The sequence below is a fragment of the Gavia stellata genome, chromosome 10 (assembly GCF_030936135.1).
Source record: "Gavia stellata isolate bGavSte3 chromosome 10, bGavSte3.hap2, whole genome shotgun sequence".
NCBI classification, from domain to species: Eukaryota; Metazoa; Chordata; class Aves; order Gaviiformes; family Gaviidae; genus Gavia; species Gavia stellata.
Window position 1 is genome coordinate 25,509,160 of NC_082603.1, and position 27,376 is coordinate 25,536,535.

The 27,376-nt window shown below is 40.4% G+C and overlaps 1 protein-coding gene across 1 annotated transcript in view; it reads right to left on the reverse strand.

The window, feature by feature from the left end:
* Positions 1-2,497: 2,497 nt before the first annotated feature.
* The window catches only part of TESK2 (testis associated actin remodelling kinase 2), a 73,657-nt gene continuing 48,778 nt past the window's right edge, over positions 2,498-27,376 (reverse strand). Inside the window, exons 4-10 of the mRNA XM_059822051.1 lie at positions 25,060-25,206; positions 14,523-14,605; positions 12,445-12,520; positions 10,710-10,793; positions 9,502-9,588; positions 5,748-5,883; positions 2,498-3,584 (exon numbers count right to left, since the gene is read on the reverse strand). Of these exons, the coding sequence (XP_059678034.1) occupies positions 2,572-3,584; positions 5,748-5,883; positions 9,502-9,588; positions 10,710-10,793; positions 12,445-12,520; positions 14,523-14,605; positions 25,060-25,206 (1,626 nt within the window). The 3' untranslated portion in view covers positions 2,498-2,571. The remainder of the gene's footprint in view (positions 3,585-5,747; positions 5,884-9,501; positions 9,589-10,709; positions 10,794-12,444; positions 12,521-14,522; positions 14,606-25,059; positions 25,207-27,376) is intronic.

The following is a 27,376-nucleotide window of genomic DNA, read 5'->3' on the forward strand; positions in this document are numbered from 1 at the left end:
GTGAGAGCTATTCAGAGCAGGGAAACATTTTAAGGGACAGTGGTGTAAGAAAACAGATGAGGTCACTGTAATGGGTGCCATAGAGGTACCCCAAGCCTGACTGCACAGGCTTTGCAGTCAGTGTCAGAGAGGGCAACAGGCTTCATGATGAGGTGTCAGCACTGACAACCAGGGCTAATGCAAGCCACAGAGCAGCCAGAGGCATGCGTGTGCTCTCCGATGAGGCTGCAGGCAGTTGTAGGATGCTGGACAGCTTCCTCGCAGCCTGGTGATCCAGAAGGAAACTATTCCTTATTATTGCTTGTTTGTCTGAAGTCACACACCTAAATGCATCTTGTGACAACAGAAGCTGGTGCTGATGGTTTCCCTCCCGAAAGATTACAATTGTATAAAAGATAAAAAGCAGGGTGGGGAAGCAGGCACCAGGCAGGCAACTAGCTGGCAATTGAATTCTGCTCTTTCCCTGTCCTCAAAGGAAATTACACACATGCAGTGCCAGCCATACAAGCTGCTCTGCACTCTGCAGACTCCAGCCCAGCAGACAGGATACACACAACAGACAACTCTACAGATCAGCACCTTCAAGAGGCAGAGAGGTGTGAGCCAAAAGGGGTGATCGTGGTAAGGATAGGCATTTTCTTTTTCAAACTGCTAAGACCTGCCTAATCTGGCATGGACCATGCTAAGTAACTCCGTGACACTGGGTTTCTCACTTAATTCTTCGCAGCCACTGCAAAGTGATAACTGCTGCTCAGGTTAACACGTATTTCACAAGAAGTAGTAATAATTATAACTCACAGAATAGTTACTTACACCTCTGGAAAGATAAACACCTCAGCCAAGAAAGAACTAAGGCTTTCTCTTTCATCCTGTCTTTGAGAAATAGTTTTGGTTCCATCAGAGACTAGCTCACATTTTCCATCCTTACAAGACAGCAGGAAGAGATTGTAGCAGGCTACCTGGGTGAAATTCTAGTCTCCACTGCATCACCATCTGCTCAGCAGGTATGCAATGCATACCTCAGTTAGGAATGATAATACAGGTTTAAAAAAAAAAGAAAAAAATTAAAAATCCCATGTTGTTGGGACAATGATAGTGGAAAAGGGCAGGATGGTGCACAAACATCATCACAGAACAAGCTTTCCTGTACATCACATCCCAGAGTGGGGATCTCTGATGTTGGTTGCAGCAAGCAGCATTAAAGCTCATGCTGCTGCTTCTTTTGCATGTACCTGATGGTGGAGGGAAGAAAAAAAAGAAAAAAAGAAATAGATCATCCTATTCAGTGGCACAAGAAGCTAATGAAGACAACAGCTTCTTTCTGTAGAAGAAAAAACAGTTAATTTGGGACAAGCTAATTTTCTTCAGTTTGACAATTCAAAGCCCTTCTGTGAGTCTACTGTCTATCCTCCTCTAAGAGCACTTGTGTGGCTGCAACACTGCTGGCAACTTCCCCTGAGCAAGGGGTTCCTGTCCTCTATCAAGCACTCTAGTTTTAAATAAGGAGCCATCATGACTGCAGTGGTATCAATGAGATGGGATGTCATACCAGAGAGGGAGGTGAATGTGACCCTTCTAGCTTAGTGGTAATAGTCAACTGTGATCTAGATATTGTATTCTATTCTGCAGAAACAGATCATGATGTTCATTCAGCTCTTCAGAGATGGGAGCCCACACCTCCCAAAACCTCAGTACAACTGGTACTTTCACTGGCAGTTTCTCCAGAAGCCCAGAAATGACAAAGCCTGGACTATGGCTCTCCTCTTGTGCCCTGGGCAAATCTTCCTCCACATTTGGGTTGTGGTACATGAAGAGCTGTGCAAGGAGGAGAGCAGTGCTTACCGCATCCTGCTTTCCTACACTAATGTATACACATCATTACCAAATCCCAAGGGAAAATGAAACACCAGGGAACAGATTCTTCTTAATTGTAAAGTACTTGTCATGTGATTCAGCCTGCAGATTGCGACCAGCATGAGGGGTTTGGTTTTGCTGCTTTTGAAAAAAGAGCTTGTTTAATGCTGCAACAGCACTCACAGCAGCTCTGGGACCAGAGAGCATTCCTATCTGCTCAACATAACTCTGAAAGATCCCTGGGCCCGTTTCTAAAACAGAGGCTCCGACTTACATGCACTGCTGCAGAATGTTAATGAAAAATCTGCAGTGGTTTAGAGCAGCTGGTCAGTCAGAGGAAGAGGGAAAACTTAAGGGTCGCTCCTTCTACCCAACATGAAGCTTAAGGCCTTGAAGTGCTCCATGCTGAATCCATGAATCCAGGTCAAACTGTTTACACAGTGCCTGCTCTGGCTTCTGCCTCTTGGAAGGACTGTGGGGCCCACATGGCCATTCTGGCTGGAGTAGTTCCCCCTCCTAATGCAAATTAGGGAAGGGAATAAGCACAGTTTGGAATAAAGTCTCTCCAGACACTGTCTGCAGCTATCTGTTTGACAGCCAGTTTCTACCATCTGCTGAGTCTCTTTCGAAGGTGAAGCCCAGGACTACAGAAAAACAGAGTTTAAACGACTGGGAACAACTGTTCCCTCAAGGACACGTTCAGTTTGAGCCCTCTCTTCATATGTCACAAGTTGACTGCGTGCTGCCACTTGCTGAGATGTTGGAGGAGGTCTGAGACAACGGGGCAGGACTGTCCCCATCTTGCTCCCTGAAGGGCCATCCCTCTCTCTTCAGCTCAGTGGAAGGACTAACAGTGAACAGAGGCTTTGTAGACTCTAGCGGAGTATTTTTCAGTAGGTCATCTTCCACCTCCATCTCTTCAGAAGGGAGACAACCCACAAACACTTGTGAGGAGCCATGTTCCTCAGAGTTCACTGAATTCTCGACTGGGAGCTTTTTGTAAGATAGCGGCTCAGACTGGGCCAGCACTAATGGTTGATTACATGCTGGATTTCCACATGGGTTCTCAACAGGGCAAAACCCATTTTCCTCCTGGGCCACTGGCCCATCTGAACAGTCCATATCCTCTTCTTGTCCTGGTACAGGAAGAAATTCTGGCCTCTGAGGCTTGGCTTGAAAGGGGGGAATCTCTGACACACCATATTTACTGCTACTCAGGAGTTTTTGCCGAACCTCTGCACCTAGCTGGGTTGGGTCACACCTGCTGACAGTTGAAGACAGTCCCCCAAACAGGCCATATTCCTTATGCGGCAGTTCAGGAGAGAGTGGAAGTGATCTGCATCTCCTCCCAGGAAGAAGGGAAAATTCTTGCCAGTCTGTGCTATACGCCTGCCGGAACTGGGACTGGCTGGCTTTCAGGCCACCACCTGCCTCAGGAGAATGCAAATCAAACACGAGGGAGATCACAGACTTGCTTGGCATGTCAAAGAATTTGATCTTCCCCCCCTTAAGGTCCTCCCGGGCATTGAAGGGATTAACTTTCCGGCCTAATCCTTTGTTTGGCGTATAATAGGGGTCCTGCACATTTATCTTCCTGGAAGGCTTGCGGGAGAAGATATCAGACTGGCTGCGTGACAACCAGATATTCCGACGCGGACGGGGTGACTTGGGTGGGATCTTATCATCCAGGGAACTCAAACGCTTTACTCCTGGTCCTTTTTCAATTGACCCTGAGTAGAAAAAAAGAAACACTCTTAGCTTAAAGACACTGTATGCCTGCATGTCTGCTCACTCACAGAGCCTTCATGACAACTGTAAAGAAAAAGCTGCATTTCTGATGTTTCAAAGTATCTTCCATAAGCACATGTTTGCTCATTCCTTTTAAGTTCCTGCACAAACGGAGATTTGGCAGCCCTGTCCACAGGACCTTTTAAACATAAGGCAGTCAAAACTACCTTTAAAATATTCTCTACTCATGCCTCAGGCTAATTAAAAGTCATCTTGAAGACCTGAGGAAATGCAAATTCAGTTAATGCCATCTTACTTCCCTAGTCAGTGAAACTGGACTGCTTCTTTATCATTTTATGAGCAAATTTGCCACCCACATTATGGGGGATGCTAATTTGGCAAGACAATATTGTCTTCAGAAAAAAACAAAGGAAAGGACAGTGTACAAAAATTTGGTAGGAATGAAGAAGTCTTTCCCTCTTCTATCTAAACCCTGCATTTTAGGGCCCCTTCAAACCTCCTTGCTGCCAGTACACTGACACAGCACAGATGGCACAGGGTGGTCTTGGAGAAAAGCAATTTGCACGTTTCTAGATTTATCATCCTGGGTTCCAGCAGAAGTTGCCCAAGATCTGTTGATGATACTGACCATAAAAGAGAACAAGTACAAAACATAGTTGCCAAAGGAACTGAGACTTTTTCACCCTGATGGGAAAAGTCTAAGACCAAAATAAATGCCCCTCTTGATACCCTGTAGAGTTTAAATCATTCCATCTCAGCCTTCAATCAGTACATTACCAAATACAGAAACTAGGGATATATGAGAGTCTGACTCTAATGAATAGGACTCTAAAAGCTGTATATATGCGTGTGTGTGTGTGTGTATTTGCGCACACACGCGCGTGCACACACATATTTATAAATAAAAGCTCTATCACTAGAACAGGATGGGAAAATTGTAGTTGTTTTAGGAAAAGATGCTAACTCTTTGAGTGTCTGGAACATGCATCTGCCACTGGCTCTCAGGTGCCTCTGAAGAGCTGTGGCAGAGTAATAAGAAATGGATATAAAGAAGTGGTATCTCCTTTTGATTACCATTTCCAGAATAAGCACATACGGATTTCCACTTTTCCCTTTAAATACTGCCACAGTTTAGACTGTAGTCATTCCACCTAGGAAAGACTATGCAAGTCAAAGAACAGCATGTAACACTTCTCCAAGAAGATGCAAATCTGACACGTACTCCAAAGGGAGAATGCCAGGAAAATGAAAAAAGAAACAAAACAAACCCGAAAAACCACCAAATCTAACAACCAAAAAAACCCCAAACAAACAAAAAATTTTCCTTTTTAACACACACCTCTTTTAGATGCTTTCCAGGTGTGGGAGAACTACCACATGCATGTATTGCAAACCACATGGAATGCAAAACTTATTTCTATCTATAACCATATCACAGATAGATATATATGTATATATATTGTGTACTTATATATACACAATATGAGAAACTATTTTTACTGTACTCCAAGTTTCCAATGCCAGAAGTCTACTAACATAAAAGATACAAAAGTCAGAGTATGCCCCAGCCTACAAGAACTGCTTGCAGTTTGCTCCCCACACCAGGTGGCACTAGACAGCTTTAAAGAAAGCCCTTCAAGGCCAGCATTCCCAAGCAGATCTGGGATTCATCTTTTCCCTGGTCTTTCAGAGTATTTCTAGGCACTTTATAATACTCTTGCATCCTCTCTGCTCTTCCTCCTGAAGAAATTTAAGAAGCTTCTAAGTGTTACATGTAACATACACCAAAGAAATTATGTATAGGCACTAAGTATGGCAGGGACAAAGCAAAAGTTGATGAATTTTCATATACTATTAGCAATTTAAAAAAAACATTCCCAAATGAACTCTAAATTTCTCCTCTAGACCTTGTAGGCAGAATCTTTTGAGGCACTTTAAGAAACAGATAGCTGTTCTTTCCCAAAGGACACTCTGCAGTGCGAAGTATATAGCATTGTTCCAGAATAATTTTCAGGCTTTTAGTAAAATCATTCATAAGCTGTAAATAATACCATATAAAGCTGAAATCCCAGTCTTCAAAATATGAAGCATTGTACCCTGTTGCTATTAGCCTGCAGCAATGTCTGTACAACACAGACACTTACCTTTGAGTTTTCTTTCACTGTTGTCAAGGTTCAAAAACTTTCTCTCTCTCTCTGAGTCCTCATTTCTCAGGCGGTTTAAAATTTCCTCCAGTGTTCTGACAGTATCAGCAAATGAAGGACGCAACTTTGGATCCATCTGTGCATGCACACAAATGAAATACGTTCATGTGGGTTTGTCCAAGCTATTCTACTTACACAGTGGACAGAGGGCCAATCTGAAGGAACTGAGGAAATTCAAGACCATTTTAAGTAGTATGTTGTCATTGCAAAAAACCTAAGTAAAGCAGTGGAAAAGTAGTATTCTGTCCTCATTTATGTCTATTATACCTCTCACATTTAATTACCAAGTTGTAAAAATTCTGTGATGAGGATGCATTTTAAATTGAAAAGGTGGGAAACTGTTAGATTCAGGGCTTGAGAGAGGGTTTTGTTTGTTTGTTTTTAACAGCTTTCATAGTTCAAGGACTTCTTTCTGGACTCCAGTTATCAGTCAAAGATGATATATCAATGTAATTTCAAAACTTGCCTGAAGCATTAAGGATTAAACAGAGCAACTTGGCTATGTCATTCTTTAAAAGTTTGTAATTCTTGTACCATCTCCCTGTGGCTTTAATTAAAACCCACCTAAATGGCATTGCTGATTTTAAAGTTTAAAATGTTGTATCTTTGCATCTGTTAATTAGCCTTACTACTCAGTGTACTGGTCTGTCTTGTGAGGAAGCAAGAGTGGTTATATAATTTGTCAAAGTAATACAATAGGAAAAAATCCATCTTTGCGGAAGTAAAATACTACCCCCCCAGTCATCAGTATGTATTCAGTTTGTATTTATCAGTATGTATTTATTTATTCACCCTAGTAGAAAAGGATCTCTAAATAAAGTCCAACACTAAAATTGTATTAGGGGGCAAGCAGCTTAATTTAAGTAGTAACTTAGAAGGCATTTCACCATTTTGAACATTGACCCTGTATTTATGTTATAGGTTTAACTACTGTAGGTAGCGATGTCTAATTCAGCAGCTGAAAGTTAACCTCATTACACTATTAAAAAAGATTCCGCTTGACCTGATTCCTGTTTGCAGCCCTCTAAAGGCTTTTTCAGAGCAGACAAGCCCGGACAGATCTCACCTCTAGTACAAAGGGAACAGTGATGCTTTGTAAACAACAAACACCAAAGACCTCCCTGATACTACCTCGCAGGTCCTACGAGATGGATCTTTCTGAAGAGAACTGGTATGATCAGCAATGTCAGAACACCTTCTAACAACATGGGATAAAGGGCTAAAATGTCATACATACAGTATTAAAAACCAAACAAATAAATCACACTTAAAGAACTCAAGAGCAGCAAGAAAGTTGTTCTAACGCAACAGCTGGAATTTCCTGGCATAGGAAAACATCTTTTTCTGCTTTCCCTATTTCACTGAAAGAGTAGGGCAGGAGCAACACCAAAGCACACACTCTGTACTCTGACAAATTTACCAATTTGGGAAGCTTAGAGAGCTGTTGCAAGCTACACAAAGTAAGAGCAGCTCTCTGGCTATTTTAATTTGTGCTAGGTAAAATCCAGGACAACAGCAGCAATGGAAAAGTGACTCAGAGCAACATATGCCTCTTCCATCCCTGAACAGTCCAGATTCTGCTCAAATGGACTAGAAGGTTCTTCTTCAAGGCAGCAGTTGCCCACAGCTCATCTTGTACTGGTAAGCTTTTTGCATGATCGCACATGATTACATTTATAAACATTTGTACAAGTAGGCTTATAGTTGTTGAGGAGCCATAAGTTTTAGACTTCCTTGCCTGTAGTTATTTAAAAAAACACTTTATAACAGCATAAATAAATTTTAATCCACTACTCGTACATGTCGGCTTTTACTGGTTTTCTTAGGTTGCCCTAAAATACATTTGCTGGCTGTAGAAAACCCCAGGGCTTTGTACATTAGTTCAGCTAATCAGCTGAGCTATACAGTTTACACTGATTGTTGACCTATTAAATAATAAAAAGCTATACAAACGTCCATGTCTAAGAGCAAATTATCATGCAGATCAGCTAGTACTGAAGCACAGCATGCTTAGAAGATATAAGAAAGCCTTATCTGTTCACCACCTTTATCCTTTTACCAGATAAATGGTAAGTGAATTACAGAATGCCCCACACTGAAATCAGCATATTAATGGCTTGATCACAAGACAGTAATTTCCACTTTCGATTCAGGGAAGGGGTGTTTATTATACAGGAAGCAGCATTTGACGATAATCAGTAGGAGAAAATCCTTTTTCTCTGAACACACCAAATTCTTACATGAGAATTAAGATCAGTCACTTCCCCTTTCTTCATGAGTAGTTTTACTCTGAATTTCACCTGTGCTTAAAAATTGCTTTGAATCACGCACCATGTGTTTGGATGCAGTATGATTTCTGGAGTCTACAGGTGGGAGCCGAGACTTCCTACCTCTAGCCAAACCCTTTAGTGCTTATGTAGTCAATACACTTCATAAACATGAGTCAGGTGTACACTGTCCTGGTGAAGCAAGTTCCACTGTACTAAGGTGAAATCAGAGGATTGAAGTAGCTTGTCCAGAATAAGTTCCACAAACATTTTTAGAACTAATTTACGCTATCTTGTGTCAAGAGCAACAGTCACCCCCACCTGCTCACATCCTCACCTTTATACCGCTCTCCTCTTGAGTGAGCATGCGCATTTGTACTAATACAAAAGTAAAGAGAGAGTTTGGGGCAAAAATAAGCATCAAGAGCATGGAGAGATGAGACTGCTGCTTCCAGCAGCAGTGTTGACATGAAAACAAAGCCTGAAAAATCAGTAACAGACAGGAATAAAAAGCTTGTTCCGAGACTTTTCTTACAAACACTCGCTTGGACACAATGCTGGTATTGGCTCCAGCATGGCCTGGTTGTGGGGTCCCAGGGAAAGTTTTGTGCAATAGAATTTTCAGAACTTGCCTCAACTTAAGTTGTGCAAACTGGACATTCCCAACTTCAGCTGAATTTGGTGGAAGCTCAGGTTCTCTTACTTTATATAACCCAGTTTACTATACAAAGGTACTAGCAACCTCTGTTACAGGATAACCCACAAAAGAAATATACTTCTCTGGAATTTTCACGGTGAGGAGCCATGAAGGTATCCAGCACTAACTATCACAATTTTACTTGAATAATTTGCAGAAAATTTACTCCAAACAGCACATCACCTATAGCCTTAAAGATACTAGAACATTTGGGTCCAAGTTTTGTTTTGTTTTGTTTTTTGAACACAGGCTAGGGGTTTGGAGGTTTATTCTGCTTTTCAAAAGGCAGCATATAGAAACTTTAGAGTAGTTTAGTGCCTGCTCTTGATATGCTTGTCCCTCTGCTTGTGAGAACAACTCAGAATTCTTTCTTCACAGCTCAGTAGGTCTGTACACAATACCAGCTGGATTTTGTCAGCCCGAGGGCCAGCCAGTGTCAATAGCATACAACTGGTTATGAGCAGCCTGCAAGAAGCTGTTCAGTATGCCAGACCTGTTTGTTTGGCATGACAGAACACAGAATTGCAAAAACACAAGATAGACCTTTTTGCAAGGGGAAGGGAAGGGTTATAAAAACTGCAAGGGACATTCTGGGTTATCAGAATGTGTGCTGCTTTTACAGGTAGGCTCTTAAACTCTCTTCTGTAAATGCTTTAAGCTCTGTCTTCAACAGCCAGAGGGATTTAGAGAACTCCAGTTTAGGCCTCTTCCCTTCAAGTAAGATACTCACATTACAGCAGTTGAAGGCCAGCTGGAGGAAGTCAGGGGGACAGTCTCCCACCATGTGCTGGAAGGCATCATAATCTAATCCAAAATTCTGTACAAACAAAAACACAGCACAAAGATAGAAATGAGGTCTGCTATCTGGCCCAAAGCATCTTCTTTTCAGGGGGTCCCTACATGGAGTTACCAGGAATAACCATAAACACCATCTCTCAGCAGCCACATACAGAGGATTTTGAGAAAACTTCATGCACACTCTGAACTGCAGCATTCCCAATGGGGATTACTTGATACAAGATACCTGTAAGAGAATGAGCTGACTTCAAAGCCCATCCTTCTTCCTGGACTCAACTGCAATCCATTGCACTTGAAATGTTCCCCGTGTGGATCTGGAAGCAATACCCTAAACTATGATGTTTCACCACCTTGACTTTCACAGTGTAAATTAACAGCCTGCTATAAAACCAGAGGCTTTGCTATGATGAATATTTACCAATTAAAATGGTTAATTTTTCAGTGGATGGTAGACTGGTAATACAAATTATCCAGTTCCTTAAATGCACTTCTGTAAAATCTAAAGGACAAAGAAATAAAAGGATCTCTTACTTAGTGCAGTTCAAGACCTAAGCAATTTTGCATTTTCAGAACTGGAGGGGAATTGACAATTTGGAAGACTCCCCATAGAGGGCCAAAAGCTGCCCTGTGCATGGGACTCAACCAAAAGGCAACTGAAGAAAGTAAGAAGTATCTTGTTTGATTAGTTTATTCTAGCTCAGATCCACAGATAGCACAGCCTATGCAAAAATAAGGGTGAGCTTATTTTAGCTGCTGCGAACATAGCTCCTGCCCCTTTCACAAGGAGGGGCTGCTTGGCGGATGCAGTGTGCCAAAAGTGCTCTGTTCTGAGTCTGGCAAGAAGTCTACATGAGCTATCACTCTACAAAAGGAAGGTCACTGCAACGCTCTCAATGTTCTACCAGTTAGGGGCAGAAACGATTTCCCATGAGGACGGCAGCTGGACAAAGTCTGGGTGAAAGTGTCTTCGATGGAGCTTCTTACAATAACAGCACAGAAGAACAAAAGCCTTTTACAGGCTATTTTTAATGCAACACCTATTAATCGTATCTTTGGCAGCAGTGCCAGAACTTCTAAAGGCTAGCCATTATCATGGCATACTTACCACCTCCCACCAATGTTATAAACGTAACCGCTTACCTCTGTGCGAGGGAGATAGTCTGGATCTGCCTGTATTCTTGCTATAATCTCACACAGAATTATACCATAGGAGAACACATCTGCCTGAGAGACAAAAAAATAAATAGCCACATGGTTCAGCTATGAATACTCAGCGTTCTTATCTGCCACTGAGTTTCTCCTTACCCCAAATGGTTATCATGAAACAACTAGACCAACACCACAGCCTTACAACACTAAGCAACTGCATTATAGCTAACATTTTCCATGTGAAGAAACACATGCTCACAGTAAAGCACTCTTGTTGCACAAATAGCAATGATAACTTTAAAACTCTTTCAAGAAAAAAAGAAAAAAACCACCAAACCACTCTTAATTCAGCAGTGTAAAAAAAAAATAAAATCCTTCCTTGCATAAAGAATGGTGAAGTTGCATTTGATGTCTTACAGATGGGAGTAATTAAAAACATAGCCAAAAACATGACATGCCTATATATCACTGTGGTTAGAAAGATGGATTTAGAATACACATGATCACAGCTTATCCAGAATATTAATGCTGTTTTTAAGAAAAATTACATTTTTCTCTTCTTACAGTTCAGTACGTCTGGAGAAAACACTGTCTTTCCCAAAGCTTGAGACACCTCGTAACTCTGCATCAATTTCCATTGAAATTTCCATGACACTTAGTAATCGCTTATCTGACTACCTCTGGAGCTGCACAGTTCCTCAGATTTCCATCCACCTGAATTTATCATGTAATCAAATTTAGGAAAACATGGAATACAAGTCTACAGAGCAGAAGCCAGCATCCCTCATCCCTTAGATATCAGGCAGGCTTACAGGTCACTTTTCATGCTGATGAGGTATGAGACCTGCTTTCTCTTTAGTCCTCCATGCCCTAGGGTTAGTGAAGAATGTGGCACCACAGATTTGGGTACTTTATTATTAATTTAGGTCAACTGGAAGTCTTAACAAAGCTTTGAAATGATAATTATTATATTCATTACTGAGGTAGCTACTGCTTTCCTGAAAGTTAAAAGTACCACCAATTAAACGGACTATTGACTGCTCTATAAAAAGGTACAGGATGTAGGCTTTATCACAGAAAGCTGCATTTGCAGGGCTGAAGTAGACTATGTTACACATGGGAGAGAAAACCCTGTGTAAAGAAGAGCTTGATTGAAAATTTTATTTCTAAAATCCAGTGTGATCTCATTGTCCCCCGAAAGAAACATTTCCCAATGCCACAAATAGGAAAACTTAGAAATAACCTCTGGAGAACATTTTTATCCAGGTATCTTACCTTGATTTTTTTTTTTTTTAATTTTTTTTTTTTTTTTAATTAAAGTACTTGTACAAGTTTACATACAGACCTTTTACTTCTACCAGATTTTACTAACATATGGTCAGGGAAGTAACCTCACTATATTTTTCATGAGACTTGGTTAAATTAAGTTGTGTTAGGTCAACAAGCCATTATCATATTTCTGCATGTGGTATGGTTTCAGAATGGAAATAGTGTAACAGTGAATTATGCTAAAGCTAATTCTATTTCCGTATCAGAATCCACACCGTGAATTAAAAATATTAGTTATTCAACTCACACTCTCCCTTAGTCTGAATGACCTACTGAGTATAGAAATGTCACAAATGAAAATAACAATAATTTTAATATTATGGAAATTCTAAATCTTATATAAAGCTATCGAAGAGAAACATCTGACAACTAAAGTTCATTTATACCATGTACCTACCTTTTCATTGTAAGGTTCATCTCTGAGAACTTCTGGTGCCATCCAAAAGGGTGAACCTACCACTGGTAACTTCTCACTATATAGATATGGGATAGATCGCAGGAAAGGGGGGAGGGGGATGGGAGGAGGGAGAGAAGAACCATTAATTGAATACTCTGATTCAGGCATTGCTACTAACTTTCCATAACTTCAAGTATCTGCAGAAAATTTCACCAGAGGGAAGTCGATACAAGTGGGTTCCATAACAATACTGTATTTTACACTGGTTTCCTACTGGAGTCACTGGAACATGGAATAGTAGGAGGAGAAGGTGAAAGAAAAAGAAAGCTTCAATCAATTACTCTTATTTCCAGTTTCTAAGTGCCTGGCCATTTTTAAAAAACATTTACTTTATTTGAAGGTCACAGGTGTTCAATAGTTTTGGTTTTTAAACTCTCGGCAGTGTGGGCTCCTTCATCTATACATAAAAAGGTTTGTGGACATCAGTTTCGGGCCAGATGTCAAGTTCTCCATTCATGCAGCAGGACATGCAGGTATCCATCCCTACATGTGTACCGATAAGCAGCTCTGAAAGTATTCAGCACAGCCTGCTTGCAAACTGTTTTTTTAAAAAAAAAAAAGTCAAGATTGACCAGATGAATCCTTTAATAGGGAAAAATTAAAAGTAATCAGAATAGAGACGATTTGAAAAATTTGCTATGTTTCCATATGGCTGAATACTGGGGCCTTAAGAAAGGCCTCCGGCTTGCCACACAGCTGACCCTGAAGGAATGCCTATTAAAAAAAAGGCCTCTGATGGCCTCAGATAGCATGGCTTGCTAGCCAGCAAACTGGAAACAACAAAACTGTATTTGAAAATGGAGGTAAGACTAGATCAAACCAAAATGGTGGCTAATGTAACAATTTTATTATGTTGTTTGTTTTAGTATCAAGCTACCTTAACTTTACTATTATTATACTCTCAGTTTTCAGGGCATCTCAAAACTGGGTATTAAGAACACCTTAAGGCACCTGTGGTGCCCTCCTGATTTTGTGATGGGTTCCTATGAATACAGCTGAAGCTTTCAGCACCTTAAAGGGCAGAGATTCCACAGGAGTGTACAAGATACACATTGGCTGTACTTATTTCCAGTAGTTTGGAAATTAAAATGTTCACTTTGTTAAGCTTTTAGATCAATATTTCATCAACATTAATGCAAGCCTTCAGACCTTCCAAGATACGGTTTTAGGGTATGTGCAGTTTAGAAACAGTGTGTAGCCGAGATCAACATCTATTGTTTTCTTTGTAGTCAAGAGAGCTGGAAGGCTTTTATTTATTTTACGCAGAAGCACACACTGGAGAAAATCTGACAGCACATTTCACAGTCAGAATACTCTGAAATACACAAGTCAATATACAGAGAGAACAATGAAATCCTTGTCCTTGATCTCCCTAATGGAGGGGTGACAAGAGGACTATTTCCAATTGTGACAATAGCTTGTGACAGTCACCTGTGCATTCCTCAAATGAGCTAAGATTATAATTTCACCCTAGAGAGAGCAAAATGGTAAACTACTGTTAGACAGTAATTTTAATCTCTCTTTGTTATAAACCTGGATCTTAACAACTAACCCAGAGGTTAAAGAGAGTAATACTGGAATGCCACTGAATATTGTTTATGAAAATGGAAAGAAGCTAATTAAAGTTGTTTGTAATCAACAGAGGACATTTATTATACAATCATCCCAATCCAGAATGCTGGACAGTATTTTTGTGTTTGCTTTGTTATTGTTTTGGTTTTTTTTAAAAAAAACAACAAAATCCCTAAGTACCTTCTTAGAAGATCTACTGAAAAGCTTGAGTAAATCCTCTACTCACTGGAGCATTTTTGAAGAATAAATGTCACCAATAAATCTATCAAAATGGACAGTAATTAAGGCTGGAATATTTTGGTCAACCAGTCTGCAGTTCTAGACTGAAGATATTTTTTGCAAATTTTGTATCAGAATGCAATAATGGCCTCAGGGATCTGGCTCATTAGAGCTTCTGACCTGCAATCGCACTGCAACTCTTGCTGTATTTTGATTAGTTCACGTACCTGTGATCAGGAATTTTCTCTGCTAAACCAAAGTCTCCCACTATTGCTGAGTATCCGTTCTCATCATGTTTTATTAAGCAGTTCTGGAAAAAAAAAAACAACAGAAGAGTTATTGTTGGTGCATGAAACCCATATACCGTTTGCTTTATTTATTTTTAATCTGAAACAAGACTACAAGATATTGTTTGGAAGACATTAATCTATGAGAAGCTTTTGTCTGAAAGCAACCACCCTTTCCCCCTACCCTCTCCTCTGCACAATCACATGTCTGTCAAACTTAAGATGTTAAGATGCTGCAAACAGTCTTACACTTAGTTAATAATCCACTTAAAAACTTGCTGAGAAAGCTGGCAGCCACAAGCAGCACAAACCCAGCTAGGTTCCAGCGAGAATTAAGATGATTTAGCTCCCTTACTGCTCAAGTATACAATACATGCTGTTCACTATGACACCTTAAATTTTCTCTTTACAATTTGCCTGTACCTGACCAGAATACAAGATCAGAGCAGACTCTGAATGCCTTTGTATATTTTACTACATTAACTACTGAAAAGGAACTCACTGCTTTGCAGTAGATTTTCATCAGAAAATACAAGATGTGACAAAGTTATATGTGCTTTTAAGTCTCAAATAAAATTCTTTATTCTACAGTACATCATAAAACATGATTTAAGGGAAAAAGTCTAGTAGGGAAAAGCTGTCAATCTTTTCCTCTTATATGTGCCCTCCAGTATCAGGAGGGAGGGCAATTTAAGGACACATACAGATAATTCTGGTCTGGCAGCATCACATCATACGCAGGGTATTATCAATTTATTTTTGTTATTTATTTACAACGCCGAGAAACATGCTTTGACCATTCCAGTACCACATCTTTTCCCTTCTCACAAAATGAAATCGTTAGCTGACTTCCCTAAGTTTTGTTCTGTCCTGCAATAGGCGGAGCAAGACAGACAATTCATTCCTTTACCACATGCCTTGCTCTATATTCTTCTGCAGGCAGTACAATAGCAGTGCAGGCAGCAAAACCACCGCCGACTCCTACAGAGTGGTACCCTGCATTAATTAGCTAAACAGCAGGAAGCACTTTCTAGCTTTATTGTCCTTGGATGTACAAAAGCCCCTCGCTGACCCCAAAGCACTAGCTTGTCTGTATAATGCAACTAAACAAGGGACTCACTTTTCTTGGTAAAAGATCAAGTTCAGGACATCACTGTTTACATTATTCAGAGATGGTTGTGGCTCAGGCCACAAAGTGAGTTTTCTTCCTGCCAATTAAAAGGTTAAGCAAGCCTCTCCTGCGATCATGTAAAGAAAATGCATGCCAGCTTCTTGAAACACATGCCAGGCTCCTGAGATGCAAAGTTCTATTCATTTAGCATGACCCAAGTATAATAAGTACAGTTACTTTGGGGATTCATAAACACGTACCAAGTTAAATCAACCAAGCTCGCCCAAAGAGCAGCAAAGCTTCTCAGTTACGGGCTTTGTTATCTTTTATCAAAGAGCACATTCATTCAGCTTGCCTCTGTTTAAACATTTGGTCACTGTAAGTGGACTTAAAACTGAGAAGGATAAAACTTTTCTGAAAAATCTTACTCAAATGATTCAGACAAGTGGAATTTCATTGTGTAGAACACAGAAACAAGTCTATCAGTATACCAGAGATTTTGCAGTGTACAAGAATGCTGGTACGAGTTTATGCAGCAAAGTAGCAGGTTATTTTCTGCCATAGATTACTCAGCAATTAAAGATGATTTGTAATTCGACATTTAAAAAAAACAAAACTCTATGATTCATAAAAGAACTGGTTTTAAGATCTAGATTTCCTTCTTGCATTAGCTTTGACTATGTACATTTTGTTTATTTTGAGTAGCAAGACTGCAGTAGTTCATTTTACCTTCTGGGTTTTGTGGATTAGGGTTATTCTCCAAAAAACCCTGGTCTCCAGAATTTCACAGGAACATTTAAATCCAGACTAAGAACTATTTTCAACATAACTAAAAATCTGTAGAAACATTTCTACTGACCTTAAGAGCTGCAACAATTTACAGGGCAGCTTTGATACTAAAAGGAGGCTTAAATGCAACATTATCCTGACAGCAAATTTTCCTTCAGCTTCTTACCAGTATACAATCACATCCCATTAGATAGCAATACATCACCAACTGAAGATGAACAATCTTACCCCCCACCAAGCCCCAGGCAGTCTCAGCTCTCAGGTACAGCACCGAACTATTATACAAGTAGATTATTCCCAGATAAATCATAAATTAAACCAACAGCGCATCCAATCTAGCTGCCAAGTAATGCTACCTGACAGCTCTGAGCTTCTTCCCAGATGAGCAGGAGCTGCCTGCAGCAAAGCTAGGCTCCCTTTCAGTGCAGGCCTTTCAAGAAACCAAACAGAGTGGACACCCCACCGCTGTGAGGTCCAGAGGTCCTGCAGGAGAGGCCAGTACAGCATGACAAGGCAATGGGAGAAAGCCTAGGGCTACATTTCTGCTATAAAGTACTGATCAGTTGTTCTGCTGTGGTGGGCCGCCCAATGTTAGGTGAGATAAAGAAGGAAGCTAAACTATTCTCTCTCACTAGTGGAAGCTTGTCTTTTGTCTGCATGTGAAGAAGTGCCGAGTGTGAATTTAAATTCATTAGGATACGTATTCCAGTACAAGAGTGACTTTTTTATTCACAATTAAATGAGTCATTGGCAGGTGACATGCACGAGACAAAAAAATGCCAGTGTCACTACAAATGCTCACTGTAGTGAAACTAAACTGATTTAATACAACTGGTGCAAATTTTTATATAGCTAAGCACCAATTTCCTGGAACCCAGAAAGTATGGAGGCCTATTCCTACTGAAATCAGTAGTAAAAACCTTCTCTGGATACTAGCACGGTCAGATGTTACCTTTCAAGCCATACTGCTCATTCAGGACAAAGTTTTGCATATGGTGATGCTTCATTCTGTGCTGAGATTCTCCCAAGTGTTCAAGGCCAACCCTCAGCACCACCATATTCCTTTTCCACCCTAGTAAAGCCATTACACAACACTGCACCAAATCCACAGCACAGATAGTTTAGTTACCAGATTTAAGATGCAATTCATAAAAAGGTAACTTAACACAGCCCATAGTAACTGGTAGTTCACGTGCACTCAGTGAAAGACATTTCTAAGTATTCACATTCTATCTACTGCCAAGATAAATCAGGATCAAAAAAGGGACAAAGTTTCATTAGAGACTAAAAGGTTGAAAAGAGATTTTAAATTTAAGCTAGAGGTTGTATCTTAGTAGGAAAAGTACAATAGAGCATACTGCACTGTTTCTACCAACAAACTGATACTTACCAGTTTCTACAAAAAGGAAAATATGTGTATCAATTTGGAATGAAGACGTTTCATTAATAGATTTTAGCACAGAGACGCAAGAGTTCAAATTCCTCTATAGTGCAAACAGCCTCTCAAGAACTGCCTATGAGATGAAATGCCAAGCAGCTTTACAACACAGGCTTTAAGAAAATGCTTTCAACTTACTATTGCACTATTTTTTTAAGCTGCAAGGCAGTAAAACATGATGACCTTCCCAAGCTTTTTCTTTGGACCACTACAGACAGGGATGTTCTTTCCTTTGGCAGCTCACACGGTCAAAGAGGGCAGTATTTGTCTTCAGATGGGTTCTCGAGGCTTCTTCCCCAAAATGGGGACCTCATCAGTCCTTCCTAAGGCAGTTTCTTAATAGAAGCAAGGAGCTCTGTACATGAGCCCTAAAGAGTTAACAGAGCTGTTTATACAGAGACAGATGTGAAAGAACATAAAGCCCCCTTTGTGTGTTACAGGAGCTTAACATCTGCTTTGCACAGCATAATCCTCTAAGACGAATGCAATATTCTACTCTCCCTTTCACACAAACAAAACCAAAAATAGACTCAAGAGTTTCAGAGTTAAAAATAAGTTGCCTAGATGAAGAAACCCTATCATTTTATTTTACATTATAACATACAAGCTAAACTCCTCAGAGATTTTATTGCACTCTATAAAATACAGGAATGCTACTGCAGTGTCATTTGCAACCCTCTGATAACTGTTACGGAATTAAAATACTTCAAGGCCAATTGAGATGTATCAGCTGTTTTTGAAGTGCTATCCCTAGGAGAAACACCATCGGCAATTAAATGTACAACAGGAAGTTTACAATACTAGATACACTTTTGAAACTAAAACCTTTAGGTTTAAGGGACAGGCTCCATTTGGTCCCAAAGTACCAGTAAGACTTTATTGTGACTATCATTAGAAATAATCATCTGTAACAGCTAATTTTTATAGTGCAAGCCCTCCCCTGCAGTGCAAAATATCCAGGCGAGAGCTTACTCAAGCACAAAGGGGACCTTACAACTGCTGCAGCAAGTATGAAACTCATCAGACAAAGGTTCTGTTCATTGCTTGGGTTTTTATTTTGTTTTATTTTGTGTTAAACAAGTGAACAGCATACAAGGTAGGACATCAGGGTATGTCACTTTCAAGCCCAAAAGCAGTGAATTTATGTTACATCAGATAATCCACAGTAATTGCTTACATGCATGATTCTGTCCCATAGTAACTGAGACTACTCCTCTGTCAATGAAAGAAGGGTGAGCCATTACATATTTACTGTGAAGTGAAAGCATACGCTGGCAGGAGTACACACGCACACGCCTAGAGATTAGAATTTCTTCATAGATTTTATCATCAATGGAGCTCAGAATGTTCCCTAAAACTGCTCACAACCTACTATTGATTATAAGATGTTGTTTTCAGTTGTACATAATTCTACAGAACTAAAAGGCATTTGTTTGGGGGTTTGCCTGTTTGTTTTTTTTTTTTAACCAAGAGCCTTGGTAGTGGGTTTTTGGGGAGAAGGGTGTTCAGCTAAGACAGCTTGGCTGTTTGTGAGAACAAACTTAGAATATGTGTTGCAAGCAGATTTTGAAATAATGAAAATAAAAAATCTTCAAAAATATTAGCCTATGGTATCATACCCAGATTTGGCACGTTCTCAACTTGAAATGTGACAAGACCTTTTGCCACCCCTGCAAAAACTAGACTGGGACAGGACATCTGCTGTGTGGGCCATCTGAAAGAGTGAATAAGGTGACAAGACAGAGCAGGAGTCCAAGCTAGGGGCTGGCAGGGACCAAGACCAGGGTTTTGAGCTAGGTTCTTGAGACAGGGGAGAAAAACGAAGACTATTACAAGGACCTAAGAACTGCAGGCATAGCAAACAGGTGGTGGTGGTGGGGAAACAGAGCTAACCTGGAGCAGCAGAACAGGGGGAGAGCTAGAAACGGCTAAACATACTGAAGACCAGAATGCAAAATGATAGCTTGGAGAAAGCATCAATCAGGAGCAATAGGAAGAGGGTAACTGCAGTCAGCCAGACAAGGAGATTGAACAATAAGGCTGGGGGGCAGAAACTGGGAGCGAAAAAAGGAGGAAAAGCCTTTGAACAAGGAGGAAAAGCCTGGCTGGAGGCTGGCATTGTATGCTAGCAGAAAGGACTGGATAGTCACAGAATAGATATGATCAGTCTTGGAAAAATGAGCAGACTCTAAGATGTTCACTTCTCACTGCCAAGGAGTCTCTCTTGTTCCTCTGTCTATTCCTGCTCTGTAGCAAAAACAGGCAATGTGTATTAGTAATACTAATTAACAGTAGCAATACATACTAATTAAAAGTACTTCATGTATTAGTTACTGTATTAACTAAAGCAGCGGGCACCTCTGCCATGAATCTCAAACTTCTACCCCTGCAAATGAAGTGCACAAGGCCATTGTTTTTTTCCAGTTTGTTTTTTTTTTTAATTGGTAGGAAGTTGCACACAACATACACTACATCAAAAAATTAATATTGCACAAAAGATGGGATGTAAAACTTTCTGTGATAACGATCATTCTTCCCCTTATGCATACACATTAAGGTAAAGTCTTTAATTACATGATCACACAGAGAAGTTTTCCATCAGGCACCCACGTCTTCTAGTGCACGCAGTGGATTCACACTGATAGTGAATTGGGGCTCTACATAAAACACTTGGACCACTCTTCTCAGGTCTCTGGCCACTCTTGCCACAGAAACAGTAGGGTGAAAGAAAGGCTAGGAAGAGATGAAAAAGAAAGGCTGGGCTTTCTGTCTTGTGGTTAAGACTATTGTAATGTTGTCCCAGAATTTGTGTTCTGGCCTTCCTCAGCATCACAGGAGGATTCTGTGACAAGGAAGCTAGTTTAACAAATTCTTTCAGAGATTGTTGCTCATTTTTTGCTTTCTCTGCCTATAGGGGCCAAACCTGACTACCTGACTATAAGTGCTGTAATGCTTCCAACTGCCCCTGAGGTCAGTAAGCATATTGCCTTGAACTTAAACATGTGTAAAATGCCAAATACTCCAAACTCTTAAAACGCATACCAAATATTCACCAGTATTCTTGCTTTTAATCTGTTCTGATAAGGCTGAGTTTATTCATCTCCTTCATCTCAGAGATACTGTAAGAATAAATGCACTGATATTAGGGCAGTCACTGGTGTAAGCTGCCAAGGAAATCAACAGTGCTTCCAGAGCAGGGTTTGAATGCAATGCAAATACAGTGTAAACAAGGTGTTGAAGGAACTCTCTGTGTAGTAGTAAGATATTTGTTTTGAAGGGTGAGGTACAAAAGGATTTTGCTGTATTCTTTTTGCAGGCTGGACACTTCTTCCCTGTGCCTTCCTAAACACCTATTTTAATTGTAGGTAACCACAGACAGAATGTTGCAAAAACAACTCAGATTAAGAAAAACTTTATCACAATCCACTGGCTCCTGTTGAAACACTTCCAATGTTTCACATTATGATTTTTGTTTTAATGACTGCATCTTCTATGACTAAGACTGTCAGAGTTAAAATTCATAACCAGACCTCCTTGAGAATCACTGAAAGATGAAGAAAATCCTCATGATTCCAGGATGCAAATCCTCTTTGCGCACATTACAACGAGCCCCAAATAAAAAACGATTCACAGGGCTTGCAGTGATATAGATAAGGGACAGAGAATGAGCCAATGAGGCTGGTTGTCATAACCCATCTATGGCTTAATCTCTGCGTAAATCTCTTTATGACAAGCCAAAAGTGAGGACACCACATTTATTGGCTTACAAAATGTACAAGTCACCCTGCCCACACAGCTACTATCTGCAGGCTGGAAACGGCCAATCCGACCACTTTTACCTTCTGCAAGATTCAAGTTAGGCTGTTGCTGTTGATCACGGCAGATCAGCCTGATCAGCTACAGCAGCCCAAGGCCAGAGCCCAAGGACTGAGCTGTTCACAACATGGGTAAGTCCCAGCTGTCTGGGCAGCACACTCTCTTCTAACAAGCACTGCCTCTGTCTTTGACAGAAGGGCAGCAGGAAGGGCACCAGTGGGATGTCAGGGCTGACATCCCCTGTGGGCTGCCACATCAACTATAATGACCTACATCTACTCTTCTCTACCGTTCTTCCCTCTGGCTTTCTACAATATCAGTGCTGTTCTGCTACTCCCTACATGGTGCAATTAGGAAGAGAGATCACCCTGCTGTATACTAATTGCCAAAACCCACTTATTTTTCAATCTTAGATTGGCAGGGGACAGGAACTCTTCCTTATTTAAGTTTTTATGCATCCAGTACGTAGACACATATAATGTTACTGTCAGAGCAAGACAACTCTGCTGCCATAATTGACAGAATAAACTTTACATATTCACACCACCTGCTCCAAGAAGCTGCAGGAATTAGAGGTTTGCCAGAAACTGAAGAAGAAAGGCAGAAGTACAGGTCTAAATTAATCCAAAATAATTTTTATAGTAAAATTTATATTAGAGGGATAATTTGCAGTGGCCTATTGTGTTACGTGTAATAAGTAAAGCATGAAGACATTCCAACACAGAAAGTCTCAGTTTCATTCTGTTCATAGTTCAGTCAAGGCCAGCAAGTTTTTCTAGAAAAATACCTCCCTTACCCCCCCCCCCCCCCCAGCAAACTCAGTGTCTGTTCTGACTTTTGCAGATGTCTAAATCCTTGTCTTTGCCTTCATTTGATTAATAAACCCATGACATCAGTTACTGGAGTTTATTGAAGAAAGGACAACATAGAACAGTATTGAATCTGCCCTTATCCAGTCCAGATCACAAGTTCTCTCCCAAGGTAAGAGCCCATCACATCTTCCTTCAGCTCTCTCACACATTGACTATTTACTAGTAAGAAGGAAGATGACTCATCCCACCACCAGTACAAACCTGGTAAAAAGAAAAGGCATCTCCGCAAGCAATAGCCAAAAGCCACACTCAGAGTTCAAGATTTCAGTGACTGGTTTTTGCTATGGTTATTAATTTTTTTTGCTTTAGAACAAAGAGACTTGTTTAAAACTTAGCCAGCCAGCAGGGCAAACATTTGCCCAAAAGGAGAGTCATTTGCCCAAGAGATTTAATTTTAAAATATATTTCATCAATACAATAATACACTAGTAAAATTCACAACTACCTGGGCATTTAAAGCCAGGTGTTTCATCTAATTCCCTTCCCAAACAGAACAAGCAAGTGCATGTATCACTTCAAAAAATTTGAAAAATTAAATAAGAAAACTGAAAACAAAACACAAACAACCCAAAAAACCCAAGAAACTGGAAAATACAGAATACAGCTGATTACAAACTTTTATCCTGACAGCTTCCAAAGTGACCCACACAGATACTATATCTTTAGTGCTAGTGCTACTATCCAAGTACAGCATAACTGCTAGTAAATTCTTAGGGTTTGGTTTGGTGTTTGGGGTTTTTTTTCTGTTTTTTTTTTTTTTTTTTTTAAATAACCCTTACTACTTTCCGTGGCCAGGGATGAGTTTGCTATTGCAGTGAAATCATGCATTCCTCCCAGCAGGTGCGTTTTCTAAACAATTGACATTCAACAATAGATAACATTGAAGCATTGGTAGGGCAGCTCTGGAGAATGACTTACAATTATGTAAAGCTTTGAACAAAGGCATTCACAGAGGTCTCAGGAAATGGATTTTCATATGACTAGCCATCACAGTATGTGTTACGATAAATGCTGCAGGCACAGAGTCCTCCTTAGTTAGCTTTGGTTCCTTGCACTAACTCTACTTCCCCACTTTTAAATGTACTAAAATACATCCTGAACTGAAAAAAAGGGGAACACCATCTTATCCATTCAGTTATTTTCCTGCATCTCTTATCTGCAACACTCCAAGGTGACTGAAATGGAGCTTTCTGAGTGTATCATGTCAAAGTGACACGACTCCAAGTCTGGGCATTTTTCATAAATTCTTCCTTGCAGAATTCGGCACCTTTCACTTGAAAGGACAGCCAAGGAAGTATTTTAGGACTTCACTGAAATACTTCTTTCACTTACCAGTTGAACTAATTTTTTTTTCCCCTTGGCTAAATGCACATCCTTCATCTGTTTAACACTGCACTGAGGTAGCTTTAAAAAAAACTAAAACTGGATGGAGGACTAGTAGTCACTCACATTTGCAAACACACTGTGCTGTTGTTTTATTTTTAAAAGCTGTTTCTAACCTTAGAAAATAGTTCCTTCCAGGCTAAGATAATGTTCTTCTGGATGCTTTTGATTGAAATGACATGAAGTCTTCCCAAGAACAGTTTTGAGTACTTTCATGTTGCAAGTCTCCCATGAGCTTAAACTAGCTCATTAGCTCCAGACAACAGGACAGACAGGACAGCAAAGCCCTCAACACAGGCCGCAATGGATGGCAAGACCCAGTGTGAATTCTGGGGCAATTTGTTCACAGAGCTTAGTGCTCCTGTGTCAATACATCTAGCTGAGCTTGAATTAGCTAGCTACTTCAGCCAACTAAATTCATACAAGTTGTCACCAAAGCAGTTTCAACAAATTTATGTCCACTGAAAACTCTGCCACTGGAGTATCATTCTGGAAGAAATTCTGAAATTTGAAAATTTTAGGTAAACTGGTTTGATCTTACTGACTTTAGAAATGAAAGAAATATAAACCAGGATTGTGGACAACACTTAATGCTGAATTAGTAATGAAAGGTCACTCTTCCTACTGAAGAAGATTCGTGAAATACATGGGGAAACAACAAAGAGATTTTAAAGTGCTTTTGTAATAAACTCCTCAATTTGGGTTCTTTATATGATTGACCTGTTCCAAATGTTCGATTGTTATGCTTAATTATACAGGGATTTAAATACTTTACTGACACATAATTCAGAACTAGAAAACTCTGCAGCTGCTGTTCTGAGAAATCCTAATCTGAACTCATTTGAGGAATGACCTTCCTTCAGGATAGTTCTTTCTCCGGTTCCCATATAAACTATCAACATGTTTTGAGGAAAGTTTTAATCCTATGAACTCTATTTCAATTTGTTTCTCAAAATGTCTTAATCACACCTTATATAATAGCAGTTCTCTGCTGGAAGGAGGAGAAAGAACCAAACAACCAGTTTTAGTACCTTCATTAAAAAGTTCCCTTCATTTTATAAACGGTACCTTGGATGTAAGGTCTCGGTGGAAAATGCCTTTATAGTGAAGATAACTGATTCCCATAGCAATGTCATATGCCAGTTTCACCCTCACTGTCCAGGGCAGATGTTGGTTACTGTCTAATAGCTGTTCCAGGTTACCACAGTTGATGTACTGAAAAGACAAAGCAACATTTGTAATTCATTATTTACCTTCATATATTGTCAGGAATGTAAAATTCATCATTACACAGGTGTCTTCAGCTCAGCTACACATTAAAAACTTTTTTTTTCCCTTAAGCGCTAGGCAGGCACAAAGTTTGCAGATGAAGAGAGGCTGAAAATGTCTCCCTTCACCACCTGTATCAATGCATTTATGTTAAAGATGCATGCAACAGCCACCACTGCATTAACTCTGTGGTATTTAAACAGACCCTTCAAAAACACCTACAGTGTAATATCACCCTCTCGTTTCAGTGTGAGGAAAATAAGGACAAAAAGAATAAAGAGCTGGCTCTAGGGCAGAATAAGTCAACAAAGAGAGGGCTAAGGATCCAAGTGTAGGTCACGGAGCCTAATCAAGTTCCCAGATATCAATTCCCTAAACTGAAGGGGCAAAGAAAAATATTACAACATGTTGCTGTAAGCTACACTTTTTCACTACCGTATCTACAAGTCCTAATCAGCAAGCTGATTCCCACTGTGTTCAGTACTACATGGCGGCCCTCATGAAAAGGAACCTACATTAAGTATAAGATAAATGCTACAAGAGACAGTGAAACAAAGCAGCACCCAAATGATGCTAAGCAATATAACCTAGGCTTAAGACATGGCAGCTCCACTGCTTCTCAAATAATCATTACAGCAACACCGGGCTTATGCTTTGTGTATAGACCCTTTACATCAAAACCGCAGCTACACCATGTTTGAGTAGCTTCTTGTTTCACTCCCAGCCCCAATCCCTTCACCAGCCACAAAGCAAAAAGACTAGCTCGCTCCGGAAGGAAAACCTGGCAGCAATACAGTGACTTCTCTCAAGAAAATCTCAAGAAATTCTCAAGAAGCAGACAGGATAATTTGCTCCTGAGCCCGGTCCAAGCATGTAACACTGTGGCAGGCTGCACCAACTTTGCTCCTCTGTGCCAGACAGCTCTCCAACATTCTCTCAAGAGGCTTTGCACTTTCCTGTGTCATTCACACCGATAAAACATGTGCCACCATTATCATGTTAAAATAAAAATTGTAAATGTAGGTCTTGTTATTTCAGAAACTTCGAACTTGCTTGTATTTTGTTGGGCTTCTTTGTGTCTCAGAGCCTGGGGCACAAGGCAAACATGAACCACACACCATGCATGGATGTAGCTGATCTCCTCAGACTATGCACACATAAGCCAGACTCTACTAGTAAGTCCGTGGGTCATGGCTCACCACCTGGCTAGTCTACAAAAACCAGCTTCTTCCTTACAGCCAGGCCCTGTCTTCTTCTGAGCTCATCAGTTAATTTTGAAAACCTTTTTCAGCAGATATGCAAGTTTCACAGATTACTATTTAATAAGGCTAAATTGTTCGGGCAGATGATGCACAAACCAATTTTAACTGTCACAAAGCTTACCAGGAAGGGGGACCACAAATTGGTGTGGGGCTCCACTGCTCCCCTCAGCTATGCTGCACATCCCCTGAGAACTAGGTTCATCCCAGCCCATGCACAGCAGCACATTTCACTGGCGGTCCAGGACGTGACCCCTCTCTCCCCCCTCTCTCACAGAAGCTCTGTCAACTGCTGGACAAGCCAGGAAGTACACATGCCGCACATGCACACAGTGGGCACAAAGCATCCTCACCCTCAGCATTTGCTCCTCTCCTTTTAAATACAAACCTTTGGCCTGATCACGGTGCTGTGCATCCACCTTATGTCCTTGAGCAACAATCCAGGCAAAGGGTGAGTACAAGAGCTACTTCTTTGCACTCAATGTTCTTCAAAGAATGATTGACAGTTGGCTCCAATCTGGGCCAGATTTTAGAGCTGATATCAACTGCCTTCTCATATCAAAGGAGACAATCCCACAAAAGGCACCTGGGTCTAGGAAATGCTCCAATATTTAGCAATTTCGTGTTCTTATGACTTCTTCAAGATGCTGTTTCATATCTTTTGCGTTAGATTAACAGCAGGAGAAAGTGTGCAATGATACATGAAAGGATTCCAAAGTAAGGTACAGAGAAACAGAATGCTTCCTTGTATTGACTATTTCTAGACCAAACAGGCAAAAAGTATTTGTATTTTACAGTTAGGCAAGGAAAGCTCTTGAACTCTAGACAGTAATCTGACTGACATTTTAAAATGCACT